Source organism: Sorex araneus, chromosome 4 (assembly GCF_027595985.1).
Source record: "Sorex araneus isolate mSorAra2 chromosome 4, mSorAra2.pri, whole genome shotgun sequence".
NCBI classification, from domain to species: Eukaryota; Metazoa; Chordata; class Mammalia; order Eulipotyphla; family Soricidae; genus Sorex; species Sorex araneus.
This window is the reverse complement of record NC_073305.1, coordinates 201,848,715-201,874,232: the sequence shown is the minus strand read 5'-3', so window position 1 is coordinate 201,874,232 and position 25,518 is coordinate 201,848,715. Positions and strand designations below refer to the sequence as shown.

The following is a 25,518-nucleotide window of genomic DNA, read 5'->3' as shown; positions in this document are numbered from 1 at the left end:
GCCAGGCTGCTGTGGCCAGAGGGCATCTAATATTCGGGGGAGGGCACAGGAGACAGCAGGGGAGGAGGCCTGGACTCAGCTGCTGGCACCCAGACCAAGTTGCCAAGAATCCGCAGGAGAACACAAGCCCTGCCCGCTCACAAGGGTGGGCGCAGGCCTTGGATGGTGCGTTTCTACTCAAAATGTTCCGTGTCTAAGAAATTGTTCAGGAACACACCAGCTTCCTCCTGAGGCCTCCACTCGACTCCCTTGCGAGTTCCCACTCCCCCTGGATGTGACTTCAAGGCGAAAGCCACTGACTGGGTCCTCAGCTGCAGCCTGCGGGCCTCTGTGGATCTGACACACACGGACAGGTCCTGTGTGGTACACACTGCGTGGCTAATTGCCCTGCAGCGCGCTGTCGGAAACCCCTTTTGATGCTCCCCTGGGCCCCCCATGTCAACGCTCACACTTTATTTCCGCTCATCCACCTTGATTGAAGCCGAAGAAGGATAAACAGCGAATGCTGTTGTGAATATCCTTCCAAGATGGTAATTATTGCATCATTCTCTTGGCTGTTTGCCTTGTCATGTACCATTAGAAGGGAACAAGATCATTGTCAGTCAAAGATTGTGGAGATAATTAGAGCATCTATAGGTTAGCAAGGAATCAAATTGGTGCTGGTGCCCATCAACGCTGAGGAGCTGAGCGTAATTAGAGGGGAAATATGCAAAGGTGGAGACAGACGGCCCGAGGGATTAAACACCGTGACTGATTTGAGCGTCTTCTGCACACTGACAGTGCAGGAAACAGCCAAGGGGGAACCAGGCACAGCTCTGCCAGAGACAGGACGCCCTGAGCGAGAGTCTGGGAGGGCCGCAGGAGGCCTGATTTGGAAAACCAGTGTTTATCATGCGAGCCAATCCAACTATCTTTCTTCAAGTTCTTTTCTGCAGCCTGGGAGTCAGGTATTAACAAGTAAGTGCAGTAGAGAGGGAAGACCTTTATCCTAACAACCCATCATTAGCTTTCTGAGCGCACCCCCCCCCCCCCATACACACACCACCCTTCCCAGGAAACCGCAGGAATTTATGGTCTTCTCTCTTTCCAGAATCCCCACTTCTGTTCGCTCCCATCTGTGACCAGCCATGCCCTGGACTTGTTCGAATTTTGCAGTCAGATACAAAGATCAAATCTGAGCACTCCCGTCCCAATAGCAGGTTGACATGAGAGAACTGGCCACTTTTTTTTTTTTTTTTATTTTTACACCTTGGAAGAAAACCGGAACTGATTTTAGAGGACAAAGGAGATGTCTGCAAACGGGTGAGGCAGAAGTCCTGTGACTCAGGACGGTCGTGACAGGGGAAGAACATCTGCAAGGTCTGAGGAAACACACACCTAAGACCACAGATGAAAATGCAAAAGAGCTAGAGGAAAACTGCAAAAGGTTCTCGGTGGCTGCTGTCAGGTGATGTCGATCAGGAGTCTGGGAAAGGCCTGGGCCTCAGAGCTGTCCTCTGCCTCTCCTGTCCCCCCGCCCCAATTAAGGCGCCTTCCCCTACACTGCTGGGAACATACAAGGACTGACTGCATGGGGCCTCTGTGCCTGCAGAAACCTAATAGTGGTTTCCCGGGGTGTGGATCCATCTGTTGGCCACTAGGTCCCCGGGACAAGGCTTCTTCCCTACGGGGACTGCTGGCCACCCCACACAAACAGGCAGCTGGAAGCTTAGTTCACATTTTTTAATAACATGGCACAGTTTACATTACACAAGAAAGCGCCGCCGATGAGAACATGCTGAAGATTCAGTCGCTTCTTCTCTTTTCACATAGGATCTAGAAAGGACTTTATTACATACAGGATAAACAGCAAAAAGGTCTGTATAGAACAATCTCTTTACAATACTGAGAGCTACCACTACAGTTCCAGTGTACATATTCCTCGGATTTTTTTTTCTTTTTTAGTTGTCTTAAAAAAAAAAAAAAACACTGCACAACATCTGGAGTTCACAAAAATCTGAAGCTCACAACTAAACCTTCAGTTTACTACTAAAATAGATCTCTCTGCTTATTAGAAACAATGGTCTGTAGTTAACCTTTTTTTTTCTTTTTTTTTTTTGCAAAAACAGGATACCAACGTCAGATAGCACTTTAATATACTAGAAGACCAAATGGAACTAATTTTTTTTCATACATATATTTTACAGTCCAGTAGACAAGATATATTGTATTTCTCTGCTAGTAAAGTCATATTCTCTCCAAATATGTAGACAAGAGGCTTAATGTATTATAAAAGTATTATGAAGAGACATTAAGAGATTGATGCAAACTCAAAAGCACGCACAAGACTTGGTCTCTGCCCCCCTCTCATCCTCTGTAACTCTCCCTGGCTCCACCAAGGGCACCTGCCATGGCCATGCCCAGACCTGATCACTGACAGGAAGCCACAAGTCACATCAGGAAATGTTCGTCGGTTAGGGAACACAGTGAAAACATAATCCATCATCTGAGAAAACGTGAAGCTTTCTTTCAGGATATGTTTGGGGTGGAATGAAATCGAGTCACGAAACAAGGAGGCGTGAACAGAGAGGGGCCAGGATGCATGACACATGACATGGGTCCCACATGGGGAGGGGGGGTGTAATGTGTGAGATCACGTGACTGGTGATGGTGGTGACAAGATGCTGGCGACCTGTCTGTGTCCCCTGATTCTGGCATCTGACAACTGCTATCCTCCCCGGCACGGGTTGCTCAGGGCCTCGGCTACCTTTTGGGATGGCGCTCTGTTCCCCGCCCCCCACCCCCACCCTCAGAGCCCCCCAAGTGGGGCTTCAGATGCAAACTTTCAGCCTGGGGTCCAAATTGCAAAATTAGGATGTTTCTCCGTTTGAAAAAAAAACAAGCAAGGAAAACAGAGTCATATCACGTAAGCGCTTGTTCAGGGAAAATATGACCTTAAGTATGTTGTAAATGGATTTGAAAAGGCTCCTTTGAGTTAGAAGGGCTTTTGTGCAAAGCCCTGACATTCATTGCATAGTTGAAGGGTTTAGCTGTCTATAACAATATATGGGAACACAGCCATGGCAGGCTGTGCTCACTGATATTAGGTCTGCAAATAGCACATTTTAAAGAAGTATTAATGTATTATGTTACTTAATCTTTATCTATTTACATTTGTACAAAGTAAAGCTTTCATCTTACCCTTTTGCATATATGAACCATTAGCTCACGAAGCAATCTCTTTTTACACAGCTATGTACACGGCCTTCCCTTCTCATCTGAGAGCTTTTGCAGGATGGAGTGTGTGGATATTGAGCAAACCCTCCCTCCCCCCACGACCCTCCCTCCCCGGAAAAAAAAAACACCAAAAAAAAAAAAAAAAACCAAACAAAAAACCCCCAAAAAAACAAAAATCACCAAATCGCTATGGGACGTCATCTTCACTGTTTTGGTTCTGACTGCAAAAGTTGGATACGAGAAACCAAAAAAAAGAGGAGATAATGAGAACGTATGACTTGGCTGAAAGATCTGAAAAAATTTCAACATATAATATACAAAACATTTCAAAATCTGCACCGAAGTCTGTACAATTTTGTACAAGAGGGGTTTGAGGGGGGGACGGGTTGGAGGAGGGGGTGTCTCAGGGGCCCCCAGGCTGTGCGGCTGCGGGAGGAGCCCCTCCCCCCCACCCCGGCTGGCTCTCTGCTCGGGACTGGCGTCCAGGGGCAGGGGGCGCGGCGGGCCCGGGTGCTGTCCAGCGCCCCGCGCGGCCGCGGGCGGCCCTCCTTTACCGCGCTTCAATGTCCTTGAGCGTGTGGGACGGCGGCCGCTCCCGCATCTCGGCCGACAGGGGCGTAGTCCTCCGGGGGGACACGGGGCGGCCCCCCAGCGTGGAGATGAGCGGCGGCGGCGCGCTGAGCGCCGCGGTGGGCGGCGTCTTGTTCAGCAGTCCGTTCTGGTGGCCGGCGGTGGGGCTGATCCTGGGGTAGTGCATGCTGGGGAGCCCCGGCGTGAGGAGGCCGGGGTGGGGCAGGTGGCCGTCGAGGGACGCGGGGTGCGCCGGGTGCAGCCGCGTGTGCTCGAAGTCCTCGCGGAGCATGTGCAGCCGCTCGCGCTCGTCCAGGTGCGCGCCCCGCTCGTGCTCCCGCCGCGGGTCCACCGACAGCGGGTGGTGGTGGTGGTGGTGGTGGTGGTTGTAGTCGTGGGGCTCCCTGTCCCTGAAGGAGCGGTCGGCCTCGTACAGCCGCGGGGTCGAGAGGCGGTGGAGAGGGTCGTTCCTGAGCAGGAAGTCCCTGCCCAGCGGGTCCCTGCGGTGGATGTCCAGTTCTCGGTAGGGGTCCCGCAGGGGGTCCCGGATGGGGTCCCAGTGGAAAGAAGGGTACGGGAACCTCTCTCCGCCGGGAATGGGGCTGATGCCCATGAACGGGGTCATCATGCGAGTCCTGTCCAGGCTGCCGATGCTGTTCATGGGGTGGATGCCGGCCACCCCCACCGTCATGGGCATGGAGGCCAAGGGCCCGGGGTGCACGCTGCTGGAGGAGTTGGGTGGCGGCGGTTCGGCGGCCCGGTGGGTCTGCGGCGCCTCGGGGGGCAGGTCGTGCTCCTCCTTGCGCTCCTCCTTCACCTTGACCTCCGAGCTCTTCTTGGGGTTCTCGTAGGCCGGCTCGCTCTTGCGGGGCTCGGCCTCGCGGCTCGAGGTGCTGTTGGGCCTGGCGCTCTCCACTCCGGGGGTGCGCGCGTAGGGCGAGGGCACCCGGGCCAGCTGCTTGGCCTCGTCGGGCCCAGCACGGCCCTCGTGGCCGTGGCCGTCCTTCTCGGGCGGGTGGCCGTCCTTGGCCTTGTGCTCCTCGGCGGCGGCCGGGTCCTTCCGGGATTCCGAGTGGTCTCGCTCCCTCTCTTTGGACTTGTCCTTCTCGCGCGCCTCAGTGTTCAAATGACCCCTGATCTGCTCGGCGGAGCCGCGGGGGTGCCCCAGGGTGCTCACCGGGAGGAGAGGTGCTGGTGAAGGGTGGCTAGCGTGTCTCTTCTCGACGCTTTCCCTGGGGGGCGGGGAGAACGGGGAGAGAAAAACAAGGCAGACGTGAAATGGACTTGTGGGCCTGGCAGGGGTGTGGCGGGGCGGGGGGGCTGCCATGAGATGGAGGTGAGAAGAGGTGGCAGTGGGCCCCGCCGCCAGGCTGCAAACCAGCCGCCCTGACCTCTCTTGCCTCAACCCTGGAGGAAGCGTGCTGGGGTGGCAGGGGGTGAGGGGAGCGGGAGAGTCTGAGGGAAGAGGCTCTCCTAAGCAGGGGGGCCTCGTGTCTACTGAGACCCAGGGAAGGGGCGGGGGGAGCTTTCCTACAGCCCCCGGGGCCCAGCGCGGTCTGCAGCTCGCGACGTGACAGCGCGTCCTCCGTCTGGACACTGGGGTCCTTTCATGTTCAGAGTGTGTTTTAAGAGCTCCGAGTCAACATGACCCTCCCCTCTGCCCTTCCTTTCCCCGGAGAGCCGGTGGGATGAAGCCCTTCACAGAAACACTGCACGACACACAGGACAAACGGTTCGCCCTAACGCAGTACGGCCTCCGCCATCGGGAAGCAGCAAGCCAGGCTCGGGTGAGAGCTGGAGGAGGGCCAGGCGGGGGAGCCGGGCAGACATAGGCAGCGCCAGCCGCTCTCCAGAGCCTCTCAGGAGACCACGAAGCCAAAGCCAGGTCAGAGCTGGCCCGGGTAAGGGCTTAAGAACCAGGGGGGGCAGGAACGGCCAAGTGTCCACTGAGCCCCAGGGAAGTCGTAGGGGCAGCTCAGATAGACCTGCAGCAGGTGAGGTGTGAGCCGGCCACACCCGCACTCAGCAAGGACAATGACCAGGAGACGTGGGGGGGGCCCCAGGGGGAAGCACTAGAAAGGGACCCCTCTGAATCCTGTTTCTAGCCCACAGGCAGAGGCGGAGAGAGAATGTGTTTTTAAAGGGCCAGAAGAAAGCAGAGTGCCTTTTGCTGGGTCTCCCGGCAGGGACCCGGTTCTGTGCCCCAGCAGGGCTGGCTGAGCCGAGTTCCAGCCTGGGGTGCGCCTATGGCACGTGTCAGCACGCTCAGGGCGCATGCTGGAGTTAGCGCCCGTTTTCCCATGGGCCAAGACACTTTTTCTCTTACTGCCTTGGAAGGAAACTGTGTCCTTTTTCTAAGAGAGAAATAGGTTAATCTGATGGCCAAATGAAAGGGTAAAGACCTGCCCACTTGCCACACTCAGGGTCTACAAAGTTGAATTTTTAAAAAAATCACTCCACACAAATACACAATACAACACTGGAAAAAAAAAACCTAAAGAGATCTGGATGCTACTCGGGCCTCAAGTGCCAAAAGGAAACTGTCATTAGGTATTTATTGTCAAGTAGATTTTGTGTATTTCCTTGCTTATTGGTTTATTCAAAATGAAAACAGCCTACAGGAAAAATAAAAGACATGATGTCTTGTAAGAATGCTTATAACGCTCTTTAGAAAAAAAAAATACTGTGAGATAAAAATACTTATTTTTCTCTTAGAGATGACTTCTTTTTAAGGCATGGGTTCCCAAGTAAGGCAATAACGCGTGGCTAGAAAGCTAATAATCACCTAGTAGTCAAGCAGACCCCAAACCAAAAATACTTGTTCACATTTCTCTAAGTCAACAAAAAAAAATGTATTCGAGTTATCTGTGAGCCCCAAATTTGAGTTTGAAAAAAAATAAAAACTTGAGGAAAAAAATATGAGACAATGCAAACATGACTTTCTAAAGCAAACACAAAGAAAGAGAAAAGAGAAGCGAGAGAAACCTATGGATGAGTTAATGGACTGCACGAACTTGAAAGCAAATATGGTGTTGAGTCATGCTGTGTGTGTGTGGTCGGGCGCCAGCCCACTCTCTCGCCGAGAAGGTTCTAAGGCTCTCGGGGACGGGCGAAGCTTCTTTCTACATGTGTGCCTGCTTCTGTGTCGGGGGCTCTCGCTGCGCTGGGGTGACCCTCTCAGGTCATAAGGAGCTAGGGGGGCAGGCAGGTGTGCACTCTGGGGCTGGGGGCCAGGGGGTGCGGGGCACTGGCTGTGTGAGAACTGATGCTGAGCGCAGGCTGGGGGGCAGGACGGGGGGCTGTGGCCCGAGGGGGCTCCCCCGAGGGGACTCGAGAGCGCTTTCTTTCCGTACCTTTCTTTGTCATCTTTACTAAGAGATGAGTCTCGTTTATCTACATCTCTATCTCTGTCATGAGCTGCAGCGGACGCGCTACGCTCCAACTCCCCCGGCTTCAGCCAGGGCGGAGGGGTCGGGAACGACGGAGGCGTTCGGTGTAGCCGGTTCCAGGGTTCGTGAGGGTTGCTAAAGTTCTGCACACTGGGGCCATCCTTGTGGCCGAACATTGAGTTGGGTGCTGAAATGGTGAAGTGGAGAACAAAAAGGTTTAAGAGAAATTATATAATCTGCTGTAATGAAGGTACTTACCAAAAAACTTTTAACAGCATTCAGAGTTAAAATGAATACATATTATTGGGAGCTGGAAAAGGAAAGGAGATTAACACATTCATTAGCGGGACTCTCATCCGCCACCAGAGAGCTTGCAGCTGTTCTGTTTTTGTTTTTTGTTTTTAATATATACCAAAAGCAGAGGGGGAGTGGGGAGATTAAACCATCACGGGCTCCCCAGCAGGCCATGCTGACCCGCTGGAACACATCCGGGGCATGCAACAAGTGCCGGGCATGCAGAGGGGGAAGGCGGGTGTTCTTGATCACAGCTCCTGTTCCGCAGCAGCCTCGCCCTGCCGCACCCCTACTAACCCACTGGAAACTGAAGCCAGAGAGCAGACAAGGCTTCCAGCTTAAAGTGCTGGACATCAGAGGCGTGTGACCACACAAGCTGCGGACAGCAGTTTGTGAAAGGCTGTCACCTTGGACTCCGTGAGTCTGGCTAGTCTTTAGTGAGCCCGTGAATATAGCAAGGAGGAGGAGGAGGAGGAGGAGGAGGAGGAGAAACCCCCACCCTCAAGCACCAAGTTGGGAGTTGTTTTCAATCGCACTAGTGCCAAAGGCAAAATGGATCTTAAACCTTTTTCCACTTCTAAAGGTAGCTGTAGCCTTGGATGGAGAACTGGACAACAGATCAAACCATGAAACTTCAGCAAACTTAGAGTGTTTAGTCGGCTAGATCCTCGTTTCCTGATCCTCTGAGGATGGGTTTGGGTACCATTCTACCAGAGAAAATCTAATTGGTCTACAAACCAATAGCTAGATGAGAGGCGGTAAACATTCCCAGGCAGAGTTTTAAGAATTTAGAGGTACTCACTAACTGAAGGATTTCCAAGTCCCCCGAAGGCATTCCCACCGACTGCTGCGAGGCCCGTGAAGGTGGAAGGCCGATTAAAAGGTTCTGCAAACAGGAACAGGAAGAAGGAAGTGGTTGGGGCTGGAGTGATAGTACGTACAGCGGGTAGGGCATTTGCTGTACACGTGCAGGTTCGGTTGCCAGCATCCCATATGGTCCCCCGGGCACTGCCAGGAGTAATTCCTGAGTGCAGAGCCAGGACTAACCCCTGTGTATTGCCAGGTGTGGCCAAAATAGAAAAAAAAAAGGAAGTGGTTGTAGGATGCTGGGTCTCCTCAGTACTCAGGCCTTGGGGCCCAACTCCCACTGGGACCAAGTTCCCGCTGTGCCACGCTGGGGTGCTGAGTGAGGGGACCTTCCCCCCAGAGCTATTTCTCAGAACTGGGCACTTTGCCCCACCCCCCTTTTGCCAGATGGTAAACATTACTTGAGCTCCAGTGCTCTGAGGAAGAGGCCTTAGCGCCCTGTCTCCCGGCTATGGGAATGTTCTGTAAGGGCCCCCCAAGGACGAGAAACACCTGAAGTCTCCGAAGGTGGCAGCCGGCCTATTGAAGCCTTGCAGGAAACACCACACACATGCTGCACGTTGGCCCTGCCCTTGGGCTTGAGGGATGCAAAATGGGGCAATGAGTTCCCATAACCGCATCTGCCTTCCTCTCCACCTCCTGGAGGTTGCCCACTGTCCGGGCCCAGAGTCAGTAGGAAGCAGCTCCCAAAATTGTGGCCTCTGGCCTCTGCACCACTGGCGGCTTCACACCCGCCCACTCTTGAACCCAGACCCTGAGGATTCGGCGTAAGAGATGCTGAAATCCTGGAGACGGAGGATATGATATGCATACAACCGTCCCAGAGAAGCCCGACATGGGCCTGGGGCCGGAAGGCAGGTGGCAGAAGGACCCTGGTCCACCGGCAGGTCGAGCACGCGGTGGGGAAGCAGGGCGTCTCCTGAAAGCCGCCGGCAGAGCGGCCAGAGGGCAACTCACCGAGGTGAGCAGCAGGGTTCAGGAAGTTGCTGTGATGAGGAGGCGGCCCAAAAGGCGTCGCAGTGGGGTGTGTAGCACCTGGGAAGCCAAACACGAGGAATTAGATTCCGTGGGAAAATGACTTCCTCCAAGCAAGCGGCTCCTTGTCACCTCCAGGAGGGAGTCCCTGAAATATCATGGCTATGCCCTGGTTCCGGGGTCCAAAGGAACGGCTTCACTGGAAGCAGACACCACCAGATCCGCCCCCCCGCCCTCCTTTCCTCTTTGCAGATTGGGCCAGCCATCACTCCCGAAGACACAGAGAGGCTTTGATGATGCGGGTAAGGAAAGTACCACAAACGAAGCCACCCGGCTGGCAGCACCCAGGCGTGTGGCCCACGGGCTTCCTGGAGCCGCGGCTCCACCGCGGGGCTCACCCAGGCTCTGAGCTGGCAACCTGGTGACAGACACTTTCTCCTCCCTGAAGGAGCTGGTGATCCCAGCCCAGGGATGCCTCTCAGCCTCGGGAAATGGACTGTGCTCACTCCCTCCAGGGCCTCAGAAACAAGCTCATCCTCTGTCTGGGCTCCCTCCCTGCTTTCTGTCTTCACTGTGCCTGCCCGAGGACTCAGGACCCCTCGGGTGTATCACTCATTCACATGCCTCCACCTTCAACAGAATGTATTTTATTAAGGTGCTGCAAGGACACCCCTAATCCTCCTTTAAAAAAAAAGAGCTGGGGCTGGAGTGATAGCACAGCGGGTAGGGCGTTTGCCTTGCACGCGGCCGACCCGGGTTCGAATCCCAGCATCCCATCTGGTCCCCTGAGCACCGCCAGGAGTAATTCCTGAGTGCATGAGCCAGGAGTAACCCCTGTGCATCGCCGGGCAGGTGTGACCCAAAAAAGCAAATAAAAAATAAATAAATAAATAAAAAGAGCTGGCAAAGGGAAAGAAGCAAACACAGAGGGTGGATGGATACGTTGAATCAAGGCCGGTGTGTGGGAACGTTTAGGGGCTGCTTGCTAACCCAGAGCTGGCAGCCGAGGGGGCACAGCGGAAGCAGGCTTGGCGCTGGGCGAGAGACTGGTCAAGGTCACGTGAAGAAGCCTCTAGTTTCACTTCAGACCTGAGTACCTAACTGCAGGAGGGGAGTTGCGAACCCTAACAAACACACTCAAACTGTGCACACCAGCAGGAGATTTTGCCCAGTGCTGTCTAACTGTAAGGAGAGAAGGCCTTCTCGAATGGAAGGAGAGGGTGGTCTGGCTGGAGCTACTGCACCACCTCCACAATCCCTCGCGTTACTTAGGTTCCAGTAAAGACATACAGGTGCCCTCGGGAATCAGGCCTGAAGAGAGGAGCCCCCCGCCCCCCGCCCCGGCCCCTCACTGGCTCCGTCTGTGGTTTGAAACGCCATTTCCCTGAAACGTGTAGGAAGCCACATGGCCGGGAAGGGAGTCTGCCCCGTCCTAGATGGGGATTTCTCCCCCGAGTGCGGGATCCATGGCCCTGGTCCAGAGAGCGCGGCGAGCCCTGCACATCCATTAGCTGTTAACAGCGCTGCCAGCTAAATAAAAATGTGGCCGCACAGTGTCTGTGTAGGACAAGCTAATTAATGCTTCATGAAGATCGGGGCTTCGCTCGGCCCTGGCCCCTGGGGGCGGCTTGCAGTTCCAGAATTATTGAAGCGAAAGAAGCCAATTCATCCATTTGGCTCAAAAGGAAGCCTGGGAGAAATCTCTATTTCTCTCCCCAAATTGTTCCTAATGTAGCCCTGTCTCAGAGCCTAGGTGCCATGGAAACAAAGCCTCCGAATGTGTCCCCAGGTAGAAATGACAGGAAAACCTGAGGCCTGAGCAAATGCCATCGACACTCAAGGGGAACTCGCTTGCTGGGGCAACAAGGCCCATTATAACAATGATTTCTTGCCATGTGGGAGTTTCCTTCTTCCTGGATGGAGGCGCCTTAGTCCACCAGAAATGGGGCTTGGCTAAAAGCCCAGGAAAGCGGCGGCAGGATGAATGTGAAACTTGTTCCCCAAGGGCTGACCCCTGGAATACTCAAGTCCAGAGAGAAAATGCTCCTTAGTGCCGGGGGCGTGAAGCTACAGAGCTGTCAGTCAAGTGAGCATGTGTCAATGATTACAAGCGTCGCTGGGAGGGGTCTGGTGCCAGACGCTGCACACCCAAACCTGCTTCAGACTGAATGAAAAGAAAGGCTGGCGGGGCCGGAGTGATAGCACAGAGGGTTGGACATTTGCCTCGAACATGGCTGACCTGGATTCGATCCATGGCAACCTACATGGTCTCCTGAGCACTGCCAGGAGTTAATTCCTGAGTACAGAGTCAGGAGTAACCCCTGAGCGTTGCCAGGTGCGACCTAAAACTCCCCCTAAAAAAAAAAATAGACTGGAAACCACAAGGACTGTTCTTAGCTACCTAATATTCCTTGTAGCTGTGGCCTTCTGCTGGAGGTCTGGGCAGAAACAGACTGACAGCAATCACGCTGACCCTCTCTCACACAGGGCGAGGAGGGGCGGAGAGAGCATTCCCAGAGGCCAATGCGCCCATCTCTCGGCTATTTCATGCCTCGACCCTTACATTTTCTGACCGCCACAATCAACCAGGCAGGGATGTTAAATGCTGGCAAAGAGAAAACCATCAACCAAGGGGTCCGCCCTCCCAGTCACACACCGGACCCCCGGCAATGATCTTTAATTGTGTCCTCATCTTCAGACCCTTAAAGTCCAGTGAGAGGAGCAGCTCTGGGTGGGGTTCCTCAGTGCTCGGTGGACACCAGCAACCAAAGTCACTGCATTCTTCTCCGGCACCATTGCCCTCCGATGCACCCTTGCAGGCATGCATCTTTTTTTTCTGCTCTTTTTCAATAGCGTAGGATATGCTTGTGAGTTATACTGGCTTAACAGAGACGCGAATCATGAGCCACAGTAACCCGAGTCCCCCGAGGGAAAGAGAATCCTTCGCCCCTTCTTGAATGAAAGAGGGCTATCAATGGAGAGAGGTCCAGCTCCGGTACCCGCTGGCATCAAAGGCACTTTTCGGGAGCAAGGGATCAGCAGTGGACAACACAAGCATCATTTATTTACATACCCGAGAACCGAGGCGCTCAAACACCACCACCCCCCAACCCCGCCTCCGGGCTTCCCTACACTCACCAGCAGCGGAGAACAAAGTGGAAGGCCGTGCCAGGTCGTGGGGGTGGTGGATGGCTCCAAAGAGGCTGGGGCCTGGGGGGCGGCTCAGGAACTCGGGCTTCAGTCCGAAGTCCAGTTTATGCGGGTCTGACTGCATCTGTTTCTAAAAACAGCAAGCGGGGTGGAGAGAGGGAGAGAACAGCTGAAACCCCCAGAGAAAAGGTTGGGAAGGAAGATATTCACCATGAGGTCGAGGTGGACAGAATCACCTTTTAAATGCCCTGGGCTTCCGGTTTTGAAATGTCTCGAGAACAGCCCCACCCACAAGCCATTTCTCCCTCAAATGCCAGAGAGCCGGCCCGCTGAAGAAGTCTGCTATCACGGTGGCCTGCTTCTTGGACGGCTGAGCAGCCAAACCAGGGTTTGTGCTGAGATCCAGGACACGAGGAAGAAAAAGCCTCGCTTACTAATTCCAACCAGCCCCGCCCCCCCAAAGCAGCTTATTAGTTACTATAAAAGGCCATTTTAGTGAGGTTTTTAAACGACAGTATTTTAAAGCTCATCCTAATAGGCATTCTGCATGAATAATCTACTTGTAAATTAACTGTTTAATGACGGCCACATACTCCAAGAGATCACAGAACATTAGCAGCTGAAAGTTATGAAGAATTTGCATGCCTACAAGTTAATGTCCCAGCGATCATCAACAGCAAACAAAGCAGAGATATTCATTTGGCTCACTGGGCTCCGCTCCTTGCTGAGGACCCCCAATTCCTTGAGGGAGAGGAGAGACCAGTCCAGGCCAGTAAGCCGTGAAGACGGGCTGTGAAGAGCCAGAGAGACAGTATAGCGGGTAGGGCCTTGCAAGTGGCCAATTCGGGTTGGATCGATCCCCGGTATCCTATTTGGTCCCCCAAGCCTGCCAGGAGTGATCCCCGAGTGCAGAGACACGAGGTAGCCTTGAGTACTACCAGGTAAAACACAAACAAAACAGAGCAGCTGTGGAGCTCTTGCTTTCCTTCCTCTTTCAGAGAGCCTGGCATTAGGGTTGCCTGGCTGCTGGATTATCAACCGCCTTCTCTGAGGGTTTTCACACCGCCCTGAGGACCTGGGCTTCCTTCTCCTCTTTTCCTCCCCCCCCCCACTCTCCAGTCTCCTGATGGGTCATTCCCGGCCCTTCTTCTTCCAGGGTCCCTCACACTCCACCCAGGTCCATGGCTTCCTACTTGCCCTGCCTCAGACACACCCCCATCCTGCTGTGAATAAATCTCTGCTTGGAGGACAGCAGGCAAGGTCCAGGGGAGGCACCAGATGGAGCGAGCGCCAGGACCAGGCGAGGACCCGTGTTCGTGGGAAGGTCAGGCCCCCTCTCATCCATCACAGCCACTTAGAGCAAAGGCGACCTGGGGCACTCTGGCTGCAAGCTGGCACCCAGGCCCCGAGGAGGCGGACATTTGTACCACTTTTGATGCACACACTGATCCTCACTACTGAACTCTAAGCAACGGGACCCCAGGGCCCTGGGAGCCCATTACTGTAAGTAACCTGCAGGCGGTTGGCTCCCTGGAGAAATACTCTGCCAGGGACTAAAAGAATGCGTAAACGAATGCTAAAGAGAAGGGGACAATGTAATTTCTGCCCTAATCTACGGGGAATGCTATCATGAGAGCCCCACCATAAAGCAACCGCCAACCCCCCCAAACAAAGCTTCTCATTTACTATACATCTAGAAAAATCTTTTGAGTGCCTCTGTTAATTTGGTTGCCAGATTATTTAGTGCTAATACTGCATGGTCCACAGCACAGTTCCATTAAACACAACTTAGTCCATGAAGCAAAATGGAGCTTGGGGATTAGACGGAGTTTGCTGGGAAGGGAAGATGAACAGCTATCTCACGGGCAAGAGGTCCTTCTAATTGAATAGGGATAATGAAAGTTTTAGTCACCAGGGACACGTTCATGGAAAGGAAGTTGCTAAAGTGGCACATACAACATCCTTCATCGCTTTTAACCAAAGGACTCACAAGGAGGTGTTTTACCTACCGTTCCGCTAACCACATCATCCAGAACAAAGAGTGAATTGAACGAAGCATCAAAATCTAGTTAGCTCTTCAAAGGACCCCACGTTTCCTAACTAAGCTAAACTGTTAGGCATCTAATTAAACCTCGCCTATCAGTACAGGAGGAGTGAGCAAAACTCACTGATGGGATGTTCTGGGGAAATGCAGGCACCTAAATAAAAATGTCTCAGTGATTTCACTGATGGAGGTCAGGCTTTTTAACTCTTAACGAGGTCACATTATTTTTGGTTACTTAACCCGCCTGGCAATACTTAGCCTGTGGTACAGGCCTGATAGTTCAGTATTTGGGTCCAGTGCTGCTAGGAGGTATGAGGGTCACCCCAGCAGTGCCTGAGGTCCACGCATAGCCAAGGCCTGAGTTTACCTGAGTTTAGGGCTTTACAACCCTGGTCACCATTTAAAAAAATTCTGTGAAGCCTACCTCTCCCTTCTTGTCTACTCATTTCTTTTCTTTTCTTTTTTTTTTTTTTTTGGTTTTTGGATCACACCTGGCGATGCACAGGGGTTACTCCTGGCTCATGCACTCAGGAATTACTCCTGGCAGTGCTCGGGGGACCATATGGGATGCTGGGATTTGAACCTGGGTCTGCAGCGTGCAAGGCAAACGCCCTACCCACTGTGCTATCACTCCAGCCCCTTGTCTACTCATTTCTTTTACTAATTTTCTGTCACTTGCAGATGCTGCTAGGCCCAAAAGCTTGGGTGTGAGAAGGGGGATTAACTGAAGCTTACTAAAGTTCTTGGGATTGTTTTCTCTTATTTCTCTGGCAAAGTGGACATAACCAGAGCGCAGCATCCGGACCAGCCTGTTTAGTAAGAGGCACACTTTGCTCCACTGCTCACTGTTTGCAAATGGAACATTCACGACCATCCTGCACCAAGCCAGTCCACTGGCTCCATCTCCCCAGGCTCACTGCCTGTCTCTGTGTCACATTCAGCTAAGGTGAAGTCTGTGTGACTAGCCTGACCGAAATGGTGTGGCACTGATCCCGCTCTATCCCCAAGGGTACCTGTCCTTTCTTCCTGAGCCAAGCACGGATACCCACCTCTGGGCCCCCACTGGAGTTTCTAACTCTGCCCTAGTGTGCACGAGGGTACCGGTTACAGCCCACCACACACAGGCTTCTGCAAGAGGAAAGGTGTACAAACAACCTAAGACCTGAGAATGACCTGGCCAGAGCGGGTCGTATTTTAACCCTTGATACTGGTCACTTGGTCGGCAACACTGAGAACTAAACACTAACTCTATAAGAGTTGTTGTCAACTTAGTTTTGAATTTTGGGTTTTTGGGCCACACTCGGTGTTGCTCAGGGCTTACTCCCGACTCTGTGCTCAGGATCACTCCTGTAGGTGCTTGGGACAGAAGCACCTGTCCCGAGGTGCTTTTTTCGGCCACGTTCAAGACAAGTGCCCTGCCCACTGTACTATCTTTCCAGCCTGAAGAGTTATTTTTCTGAATAATATGCACTGCCAGTGGGAGCTCAGTAGCGCCAGATTGGGTAGACAGTACTCTTCCCAAGTTCTAAGAGTCACAAAATGGGAAAGACTCCCCGACTTCCTATAGAAACCATTCATAGAGAGCTCTTCCCAGGTACCAGTCTCCGTACTAATATTTTGATCCCCAAATCTTATTTTAGGACTTAATCTACATTTAAGCTCTTGAGATCAATCACTTAAGAAAATCACTATAAAAAAAAAAAGAAAACACAGGGGACAATTGTCCATGTGCTACTGTTCCCATCATGGCTGGTCACGTCCCCTAATTGACGGGAAGATTTCCAAAGAGCTTTATGCAAAGGGACCCCATCCTGTCTGCTTGGTGGCTTTTCCCACTGTTCCTTCGCTGAGTGGCGCAGACCTGGATGGCCCCGGCTGCCTGTGAGGGCCAGACTGACCTTGACTTTCTGTTGGTGGTGGTATATCTGCCAGGCGATGTGCACGTGCATGGCGCACCACTTCCCCGGCTTCTGCAACAAGAGAGAGTGGCGCGGTCAGGAAAAGGGCCTTCCAGAGAAAACACCTTCCGCAATTGCCCCAAGGCTTCCATCAGAGTTGGGCAGCGGGGGCTTTTTTCATTTTCCCCATAGAACAAGAGTGCTTTGTACGCTCCCCTGCCAGCTCTCGGCAGCTCTCTGGGCCCGGGCCCCGGGGAGACCCGGCCAGCTCCCTCGCCTCCCACCGCAGCCGACCCAGGGGCTGTGCCTCCAAACCCCTCTCAGCGTGGACCTCCCCGGTCACCACGGACGAGATAGCAAAGCCCGGGGCCCACTATGCGTCTCCTCTCTCTTTCTCGCCGGGTGCCAGCTGGCAGAGGGGAGAGCAGGGAGCCCTACTTAACAAAGGCGGCCGTGCTAGCATGCAAATAGGCTGCGTGGAGGAGCTAATTAGTGAATGTCTGTGAATCAACTCCAACGAGGGTACGGGACCTGTCAGAACCTCCCCCGACGATCTTTTTTTTTTTTTTTTTGGTGTGTTTGTTTTAACCTCCAAAAGCAGGACAAAGACATTTTCCACATTTATATTGAGACCCACTTCTCACAAGTGCCTCGCTCAGAGTCAACTGCCCATTCAGGCTGGAGGGTGTGTGTATGTGTGTGTGTGGTGGTGGTGGTGGTGTGTGGGGGGGGGCGGGTACGGGGATGGTGATGACGGGGACTGTTCATTTCCTAAGTGAAAGCAGAGGAAACAAACAAAGGCAAGAACTGGTTCCTTCCTCTCCAGGCCTCTGCAGGTATCAAGCCCCTCCCCCAGCCCCTGGGAATTTCTCACCCCAGGTCACCCCAGGCTCTCTGAGGCTTCAAGTCCTGCTGCATTAGCAGCAACTGTCCTGCATCAACCCGGCAGGGACCACCTACTGCTTCCCACTTCATTTGTATTCCTGCTAAGTCAGCTACGCCTGTGGTCCAAATGTGCACTCAGTGAGGACGGGCGGATGAGAGCGAGAGAGCGAGAGAACAAGAGAAAGGGAGAGAGGGAGAGAGAGAGAGAGGGAGAGAGAGGGAGAGGGAGAGAGAGAGAGAGAGAGAGAGAGGAGAGAGAGAGAGAGAGAGAGAGAGAGAGAGAGAGAGAGAGAGAGAGAGAGAGAGAGAGAGAGAGAGAGAGAGATGCTGCCTGTCCACACTGCGGCAGGAGAGAAGCTTCTGGTCCTATGAAGCAGTTGTTCTGAGATATAGGCTGACGTCTGACTCGGGGTCAGCTCTCTTTCCTCCTAATAAAATTATGAGTCGTTTGCAATCACCCAAGTGATGACACGGGCCTCCTTTTCGTCTCTTTAGCGAAATGAAGTGATTAGATTATATGTACCCGGAATGGGTTAAGTCGAGCAGGAAATCTATTACCCATCCATCTTCCCTCCAACCATCCATCATCCCCCTCAGCCCCGCCCACGTGAGCCAGCATTTACCCAGCGGTCATCTGCTGGCCCATCTCCAGAGCCTCTCAGGAGGTTAAACAAAGCAACGCTTAAAGCAGCTCTTTCTTACAGAAGAAAGGTCGAAGGGCTTTGACAAGTCAACAGCACTTGGCCAGAGAGATAATATAAGGGGCGAGGTGCTTGCCCTGCACAGGGTTCAATCCCCAGCACCCCACATGGTCCTGAGTTCCTCCACGGTTGGTCCCTGAGTACACAGCCAGGTGTCAGCCCGGGACACCACTGGGTGTAGCCCTCAAAACACACAAAAAAAGTTACCAGGGCTCAGTGCAAAGAAAGGCCACTGGCCTAAGTAAATAGACCCAGATAGAGATTTGGTAGGTGCAAGGGACCTTCTTCTCCACGATGTCGGCCTTGGTCCGGAAGCTCCCACTTGCCACGCTTTTCACCAGGACTGTGAACCTGAGAGGGACTTGGCCGAAATTCACCTGTGGGCTTTACCTCGATGGCTCTGCTTCTTCCAACACTCAGAGCAAACCAATTTAGGCCACTTTCAATCACTCCCTCAAAAACTCCCACTCCCACTGCCACCCCGACATTTTATCTCAGTGTCTCTCTGGCTTGTTTCCTTGTAATGGATTTGTATTTTTAACCCACAGGGAGTCAAATAGAGGTTGCAAAACAGTTCTAGAAGAAGCTTTCTTACCCTTAACATAGGTCTGAAAGGATCTGTCAACTGTGAAGAGAAAATGACAACTTGGTTACATGCCTGTCACTCAGACAATTGCTCTAATTAACAAATTTGTAGTGCTTCATTAGGAGGGGAAATTAAAATGTTAGAGTTTTACTTTTAAATGAAGCCCTTTTAGAGAATAATTAACCCATTTTCACACTATCAAAAGTGCCAAGTGTCCCTTCCCCCACATCACAAGCCTAGGGGACATCTACAGTGACAAGTCCCTGTACAAGTTTAATCAATAGCAATTTGCCTTCTGGCAACAGGATTCACTCACATTACCCCTTGGAGGAGTTGCCCTGTGGCACATAGTCTTTGTAAAAAGCCCCGCTGTCTGTGTCTGGGGGGGAAAGGTCTGTGTCTGTGGGGTCTGGAGGCCCTCAGACCACCCGAGGGATGGACCCACGGCCCAGGGCACTCTCTTCCCAACAGAGGTCCTGGGGCTGATAGTACAGAGGGGAGGCGGGGCTGCCTGCGTGCAGCAGACCTGCATGCAGTTCCCAGCATCCCCATATGGTCCCCTGAGCACTGCCAGGAGTGATTCCTGAGTGAAGAGCCAGGAGTAAGCTCTAGGCACCGCTGGTATTGCCCCCGAATAAAAACAAACAAAAACCAACCCAGAGGCTCTCTCCACCCATCTCTCAGGAAGTCTCAGAAGCATAGTTCAAGCGAGTCATTTTAAACTTCTCTCTACTCTGGTTATCCCTCTGTGACTGCCCGCCCATCTTCCCCCGAGGGGAAAAAAAGCTACCGTGAAAGGCCACCGCTTCCCCCAGATTTACTAGGAAGGTAAAGAATCATCAATGAGACAAGCTTATATTTATGGTACATCTCCAAATTCTACTTTGAAATAGGTGGAGTCATAAATTATACATAAATAACATAGCCGAAGCATAATGGAGATTTTATTGGGCTGCAGAGCACAGAAGCTCCTTTAGCACACCGAAGCAGTAGTCAGAATGGCTGTGCGGGGGATGGAGCAATATCACAGCGGGGAGGGCATTTGCCTTGCACGCGGCTGTCCCGTGTTCGATTCCCAGCATCCCATATGGTTCCCCGAGCACTGCCAGGAGTAATTCCTGAGTGCAGAGCCAGGAGTAATCCCTGTGCATCGCCAAGTGTGACCCAAAAAGAAAAGAAAAGAAAAGAAAAAAAGAATGGCTGTGCGGGGCAGACGTCAGGATTGGGGGGGTGGTGTCCTGGCTCTCAGGAAGAAAAGCCTACTGCTCTTCCATTCAAAACACTCAGCAGCTATGTGTTTCTGAGGAGCAAAAGCAAAGGCCCCGAGGCTGCAGGCCAACGCTGCCTGGCCCCTCGGCCTCATCCTGGCACCCATAGCCACAGCAGGGCAGGAGCGACCTCGTCGGTGACGAGCAAGCGGCATTTTCTGCCACCGACAAAGGAGCAGCTAAACTTTAGGACTTGCTTAGGGACATGCCACAGAGATAAGCCCAGGGCAAGCCTGCGCCCCCGGGTTGGCAGCCCACCCCCACAAGCCCACCTGAGCACACCCTGACACCACAGGCGGAGACCACGCCCGCTTAGCACGCACCCGCGGGTCCTTCTGGAGCAGAGTGTGGGGGACGGTCCCGGGTCGAGCGGCCACGTCGATGGGGTTGGATGTCTGCAAGGAAACGAGACGCGAGTTTAGGAACTGTGTGCCTGCGTCGCGCCAGGCAAGCTCACTCTAAACTCCCTGGCTTTGGTTCGGGATCACTCTGGGATGCAGTTTTATATTTTTTTCTCAGTGATCACACAGGGGCGAGGAGGAGCAGTTTTCTCCAGGGGACCTCACCAGAGGCTGCCCTGGCATCTGAGGCAGAGAGGCAGGTCTCACCCCCTTTCACTGGACCAGAAACTCAGGCTGCCCCGAGATCCCGCTCTTCCCAGCTGCCGGCGGCTCTGCCTGTCACTGTGTTTTTGCTTTATCACCAAACATTCCAAGGAAGGCTTAAGCGAACATCATTATAATCTGCTGTATCAGGTGCTTCTCATCAGAATCACCAAAAGTGTTTCACAGACATTAAGCTAACGCTCTAAATTTTAACTGGCAGACAATAACAAGGAATTACACTCAGTAATTACTCATTAGCAGTGGTGGAAATGGGACAAGAGAACCTAATTTAGGGACCACACAGATCTGCTATTAGATGATTTCTGCAGTAATTCTGTTTCAGCTTGCCCGTTCCCACCACCCTTCTTCATGCCATTATTAACAATGACCTTATCTGTAGGCTTTCTTCGGAATTAACCACGGCGACCACAAAAGCCCAGAACGGCACAGAGAGTGCCTGTTTTCTAGCGGGGCTCGGAATCAGAAATTATTTCACCAGGTATTTTATTAAAAAAAAAAAATCACACCAGGTGGTTAATTCGTGTGGAAAAAAAGAACTCAAGTTTAGGCACAGAGCTTGCCTAAAAAGAGAAGGAATAAAAGGGGGGGAATGAAAGAAAGAAAAGCAATCAGCGGCTGTACAACTAACAATTAAGCTGGAGTTGTTAACACCCTGATTTGCATACATATGAAGAGCTCCACTAATGAACTGCAATCTACATATTCAATCAGTACGATGGCCTGGAAAGGCCTATTTCAACACCAGGAGAGACACTTTCTTGCCCAGATGTAGTTTTCTGTGTGATTGGATAATTGTGAGTGAGGGAAATAGCCTAATTTATTAAATGACCTACCAGTCTGTTTGGGGATGCACTAGGGATTTGCTGTAACCTAGAGGGGACATACAGGGTCTGAGGGAGGAGTAAGGAACAGACGGGGCTAAGGAGTTCAAAATCTCCACCCTATTATTACAAGATCAAGCGTTTACCAGGGCCCCATGAAAGCCACCGCAACCCCCTACCTCAAGTTGGCACAGAAGCTGCAATCCATGGGCTGAATGTGTTTCTGTGGCATCTACCACCCCTAATGGTTTTAATTTCTTTTCCTGTTTCTGGTTTTAAGGGGAGATGCCTTTGGAAGTGTAGTTTGTTTTTATCCTGGGAGCCAGGACATTGACCCCAAATTGGCATTGTCTTTTAGAAATAAGATGAAACAGAAAGAAAGAAAGAAAGAAAGAAAGAAAGAAAGAAAGAAAGAAAGAAAGAAAGAAAGAAAGAAAGAAAGAAAGAAAGAAAGAAAGAAAGAAAGAAAGAAAGAAAGAAAGAGAGGAAGAAAAAAAGAAAGAGAAAGAAAGAGAGAAAGAGAAATAAAGGAAAAGAAAGAAAGAAAGAAAGAAAGAAAGAAAGAAAGAAAGAAAGAAAGAAAGAAAGAAAGAAAGAAAGGAAGGAAGGAAAGAAGGAAGGAAGGAAGGAAAGAAAGCAAGCTGAAGATTTCCTACTTTAGACGATGAGAGCAGTTTAACTAAGAGGAGAAATACATTTTGATTTTTTTTTAAGTGAAAGTGAAATAGAGGTTGCAGTAACTATAAAGCCACAAGGCCACACGGCAGTGTTTTGAGAACTGCTCCTCAGTACTGGCCCTCAGAGGTGCAAAGCTGAGTGAAGTCTGACTGCCTGGAAGAGAACATAGTTATTGTAATGGAGAAAAGGTTAATTTCACTCCAGGATGTTAGTAACTAGTGACATGGGTCTTGACCTTGGAAGATGGAGCAGAAGGTGCCACGAGGGGAAGCCATCCGCCCCCGAAACAGAGCAGAGGGCAGGCAGACGGGGATGCGGAGCAAAGGGGCAGAATGACACGCAGTCTCCCCTTGTCACACTTTCAATCCGGTACCTTTCCCCACCTTCTGTTAAAATCAACAATGTGCAGTCTGCCTCCCTGCTAACAATACTGACCTCGAGGACAACTTGTTGTGCATATATGACATTTCATACAACTCAGGACCAGAAGCTTAGTCTACACTATTGGTTGGCACTGTAGCACTGTAGCAATGTCGTCTGGTTGTTCATCGATTTGCTTGAGTGGGCACCAGTAACATCTCCATTGTGAGACTTGTTACTGTTTTTTGCATATCAAATATGCCACGGGTAGCTTGTCAGGCTCTGCCATGCGGGTGGGATACTCTTGGTAGCTTGCCAGGCTCTTCGAGAGGGAGAATCAAACCCGGGTTGGCTGTATGCAAGGCAAACACCCTACCCATTGTGCTATTGCTCCAGTCCATTGGTTGGAAGATACATATATATATATATATATATATATATATATATATATATATATATATATTTCTGTATTTTTACACAAATTATCACTGAGATTTAAAATGATATGGGACTAGAAAAAAACTTTTCCAGACTAATCCCAATGGTCACTTTCGATCTGAAAAATCAGCCATGGGCAGGTGGAAGGATGCAGAACCCCCCTGCAAGCCTCGCCTGAGGCCCCTCCTAAGTATGCCTGTGTGTTTACGGCAAAGTTTCTTACCTTGGGCTGAAATGCTCCTTGTAGTGAACCAAAGGGGCCAGTGGGTGGAATCATAGGGGGGATGCCCGATACTGCAGGAGGATAGGAATGGAAGAGCTGTGGCCAGAGACGGAGAGGGAAAACAAGAGTTTAGTAGGAGGCAAATGATACACTCAAATTCCCTTCCCATAGAAAGACATCAACATTAGCAAGCCGAGTAATCTCAGTGTGATGCTATTAGTCAAGAAGCCATGATGGAATGATCACACAGATGTGCCATGAATGTTTAACTTAAAAAGTTAAAAGTAGTTCAGAATCAATCAGCCAACAAATGATGTCCCAGATGAGGACATTTAGAATGGGAGCTTTTCTAATTATTAATTGTTAAATCAGATAGAAGCCCTGAATGGTTGAAGATTTTAATGCATATCAAAAACAGGAGGGGTGCTGAGCTAGGAAGATGCCCAGAAAATTACAAGTTAATTAGAAAAAGAAAAAAAAAAGAAAAAGAGAGGAAAAAGAAGGAAGTCTTTATGAGTTCCAGGATTTTATACCATTAAAACTCAATTAGTACTTTTAGATTTTTAATAGTTGGAGAAAATGAGAAAATATTCACAATCCTTGCTTCATTAGGTTGTTCTAGAAGTGGCAGTTCCAGAGGACAACTTAATGGTCTCATCTAAAACGATGACATATTTATGGAAGGGTAAAATGACTCCACATGTACTTCTGCTGGAGCCACCCTTTTCTTGAAGATGGACAAGCTCACTGTGGGCTGCACAGGTTGTCCTAAGTGATATGTCCCAACTGATATGTCAGTTTGTACCCCCCATGAATGCCAGGAGAAATGCTTCTGAATTAAGACTATCAATTTTCTTGAATCAACAGTTCATAGAGGAAACTGCAGAGGGAAGACATCTCCACCAGGACTGAGACAAGGCAACCACGTCTTAACCTCCTTCTGCCAAGCCAATGCTTTGAAGACTCTAGCCCTCCGGGTCCACTCACTGTGTCACACAGCCAGGTAGGTCTGTGAGCCACCCCACCCCCACCTCGCCTTAAGGTCATATGATGTGTCAAAATCGAACACTAATTCAAGCTGTTCCTAGCGAGGCATTTCTGTGAGCTATTTCTTGATAATGCCTGAAACTCACATTGCACAATCCTGTCTGTTTTCCGAGCACGTACGTATGCTGTTGGTCTTTATTTCATTTTGCTCCCTCCAATGATGCAGCAAAGTTTGTCAGACTAATTGATATTGAACTAAATCCACTTAAACAGTGATTGCAAGCCAAGTGCCCTCATTTAAAACTCCTTTTAAGTCTAAAATTGTGTTTTAGATACTTGAGTGCATTGCATCTTAATTCCCCTTATAACATTCTAATCCCAAAGCAGGGGAGACCACGGCCTTCGCCTATTATCTGCTATAACTAATAATCTGAAGTAACTCTCCCACTGCACACTGTATGAAGCAGAGTAATGAAATACATGCCATACTAAACCACACTAAAGTTTCGATTACTCTGCCTCTAGGTGGGCGTTTTTCCTTTTATGATTTTGTAAAAAAAATCTGGATGTTCTCACCATTTTCCTTTTGCTTTATTCCACTGTTGACCCTCTTAGAGCACTGACTACTCCCCTCTGGAATGAAAATCTTAAGCACCTGAGGGATGAAACATAAATCTTCCCCAAATCCAGGCCTGCGGGCACTAACTGTAGGAAATGCATACAGCACGGCAATGCACTTGTTTACAGTAACCTTGAGACACCTGTTAACACAACCTCACTTTCTCTTAGGTTACGATTTAAAATCAGGAAGACAGAGGAAAAGGGCAGGAATTCAGTGAGTGTAAAGTTGGGCATCCTTCACTTGACAGAGTCCTGAGGAAACCCACAGGCCCCCTGGACCTCGCACCTCTATCTGAATAGTACCCTCTGACCAGTCTTGAGCAGAACTCAGGGGTTCTTCAGGAGAACCCGAGGGCATTGTGGGTGCTATTCACTTTTCCCCCTCCTTCTCAGAGGCCTGGTGGTTCTGACTGTCTCTGGAGTGAGTAATTTCATATTGATTTCTAATATCCTCTGGTCTTGACTTCTTGGCTACACTCAGCTCTAATGCAGTATCTGTTTCCCTGGTTCAAAGCAAGAGTGAATTCCCAGGCTTTGCTGATCTAATAAGTAGCAGTTCCAGTGACAAGATAATACCATCCAAAAATCAAAGCAAGAATGTTAAGCAGATTGAATCAACAGGACTACAAGCAATTGTCAATCTTTCTTCTTTCTGGTTTCAATAAAAGATAGAAATAAACCACTAAGACAAGAAACTTGCAAAATTTTCAGGTAAAAGCGATGCAGTATTCACTCCATAATCAAAACATCATGGTAAGATTGTTCAAGGCCTTTGTAGGAAAACAAACTGGAAGTCAGTCACTGAACATAGACATTTTGGCCGGGACTAATTTATATTCCACAACAAATTTTTTAAATTGTACCAAGCAAGTATCTTTCAAATAGTCTAAGGAGAAAAAAAAATACTGATTCACATTTAAA

General features: G+C 50.7%; 1 protein-coding gene across 6 annotated transcripts in view; it reads right to left on the bottom strand.

Moving 5' to 3' along the window:
• Positions 1 to 1,707: 1,707 nt before the first annotated feature.
• Positions 1,708 to 25,518, bottom strand: part of AUTS2 (activator of transcription and developmental regulator AUTS2) — a 1,220,972-nt gene continuing 1,197,161 nt past the window's right edge. For all 6 annotated transcript variants that reach the window (XM_055134753.1, XM_055134755.1, XM_055134754.1 and 3 more), the window contains 9 exons: positions 22,990 to 23,085; positions 20,167 to 20,238; positions 18,585 to 18,614; positions 16,404 to 16,475; positions 12,450 to 12,591; positions 9,294 to 9,371; positions 8,272 to 8,355; positions 7,140 to 7,362; positions 1,708 to 5,018 (listed from right to left, as the gene is read on the bottom strand). In XM_055134753.1, the coding sequence (XP_054990728.1) occupies positions 3,767 to 5,018; positions 7,140 to 7,362; positions 8,272 to 8,355; positions 9,294 to 9,371; positions 12,450 to 12,591; positions 16,404 to 16,475; positions 18,585 to 18,614; positions 20,167 to 20,238; positions 22,990 to 23,085 (2,049 nt within the window). In that variant the 3' untranslated portion in view covers positions 1,708 to 3,766. The remainder of the gene's footprint in view (positions 5,019 to 7,139; positions 7,363 to 8,271; positions 8,356 to 9,293; positions 9,372 to 12,449; positions 12,592 to 16,403; positions 16,476 to 18,584; positions 18,615 to 20,166; positions 20,239 to 22,989; positions 23,086 to 25,518) is intronic.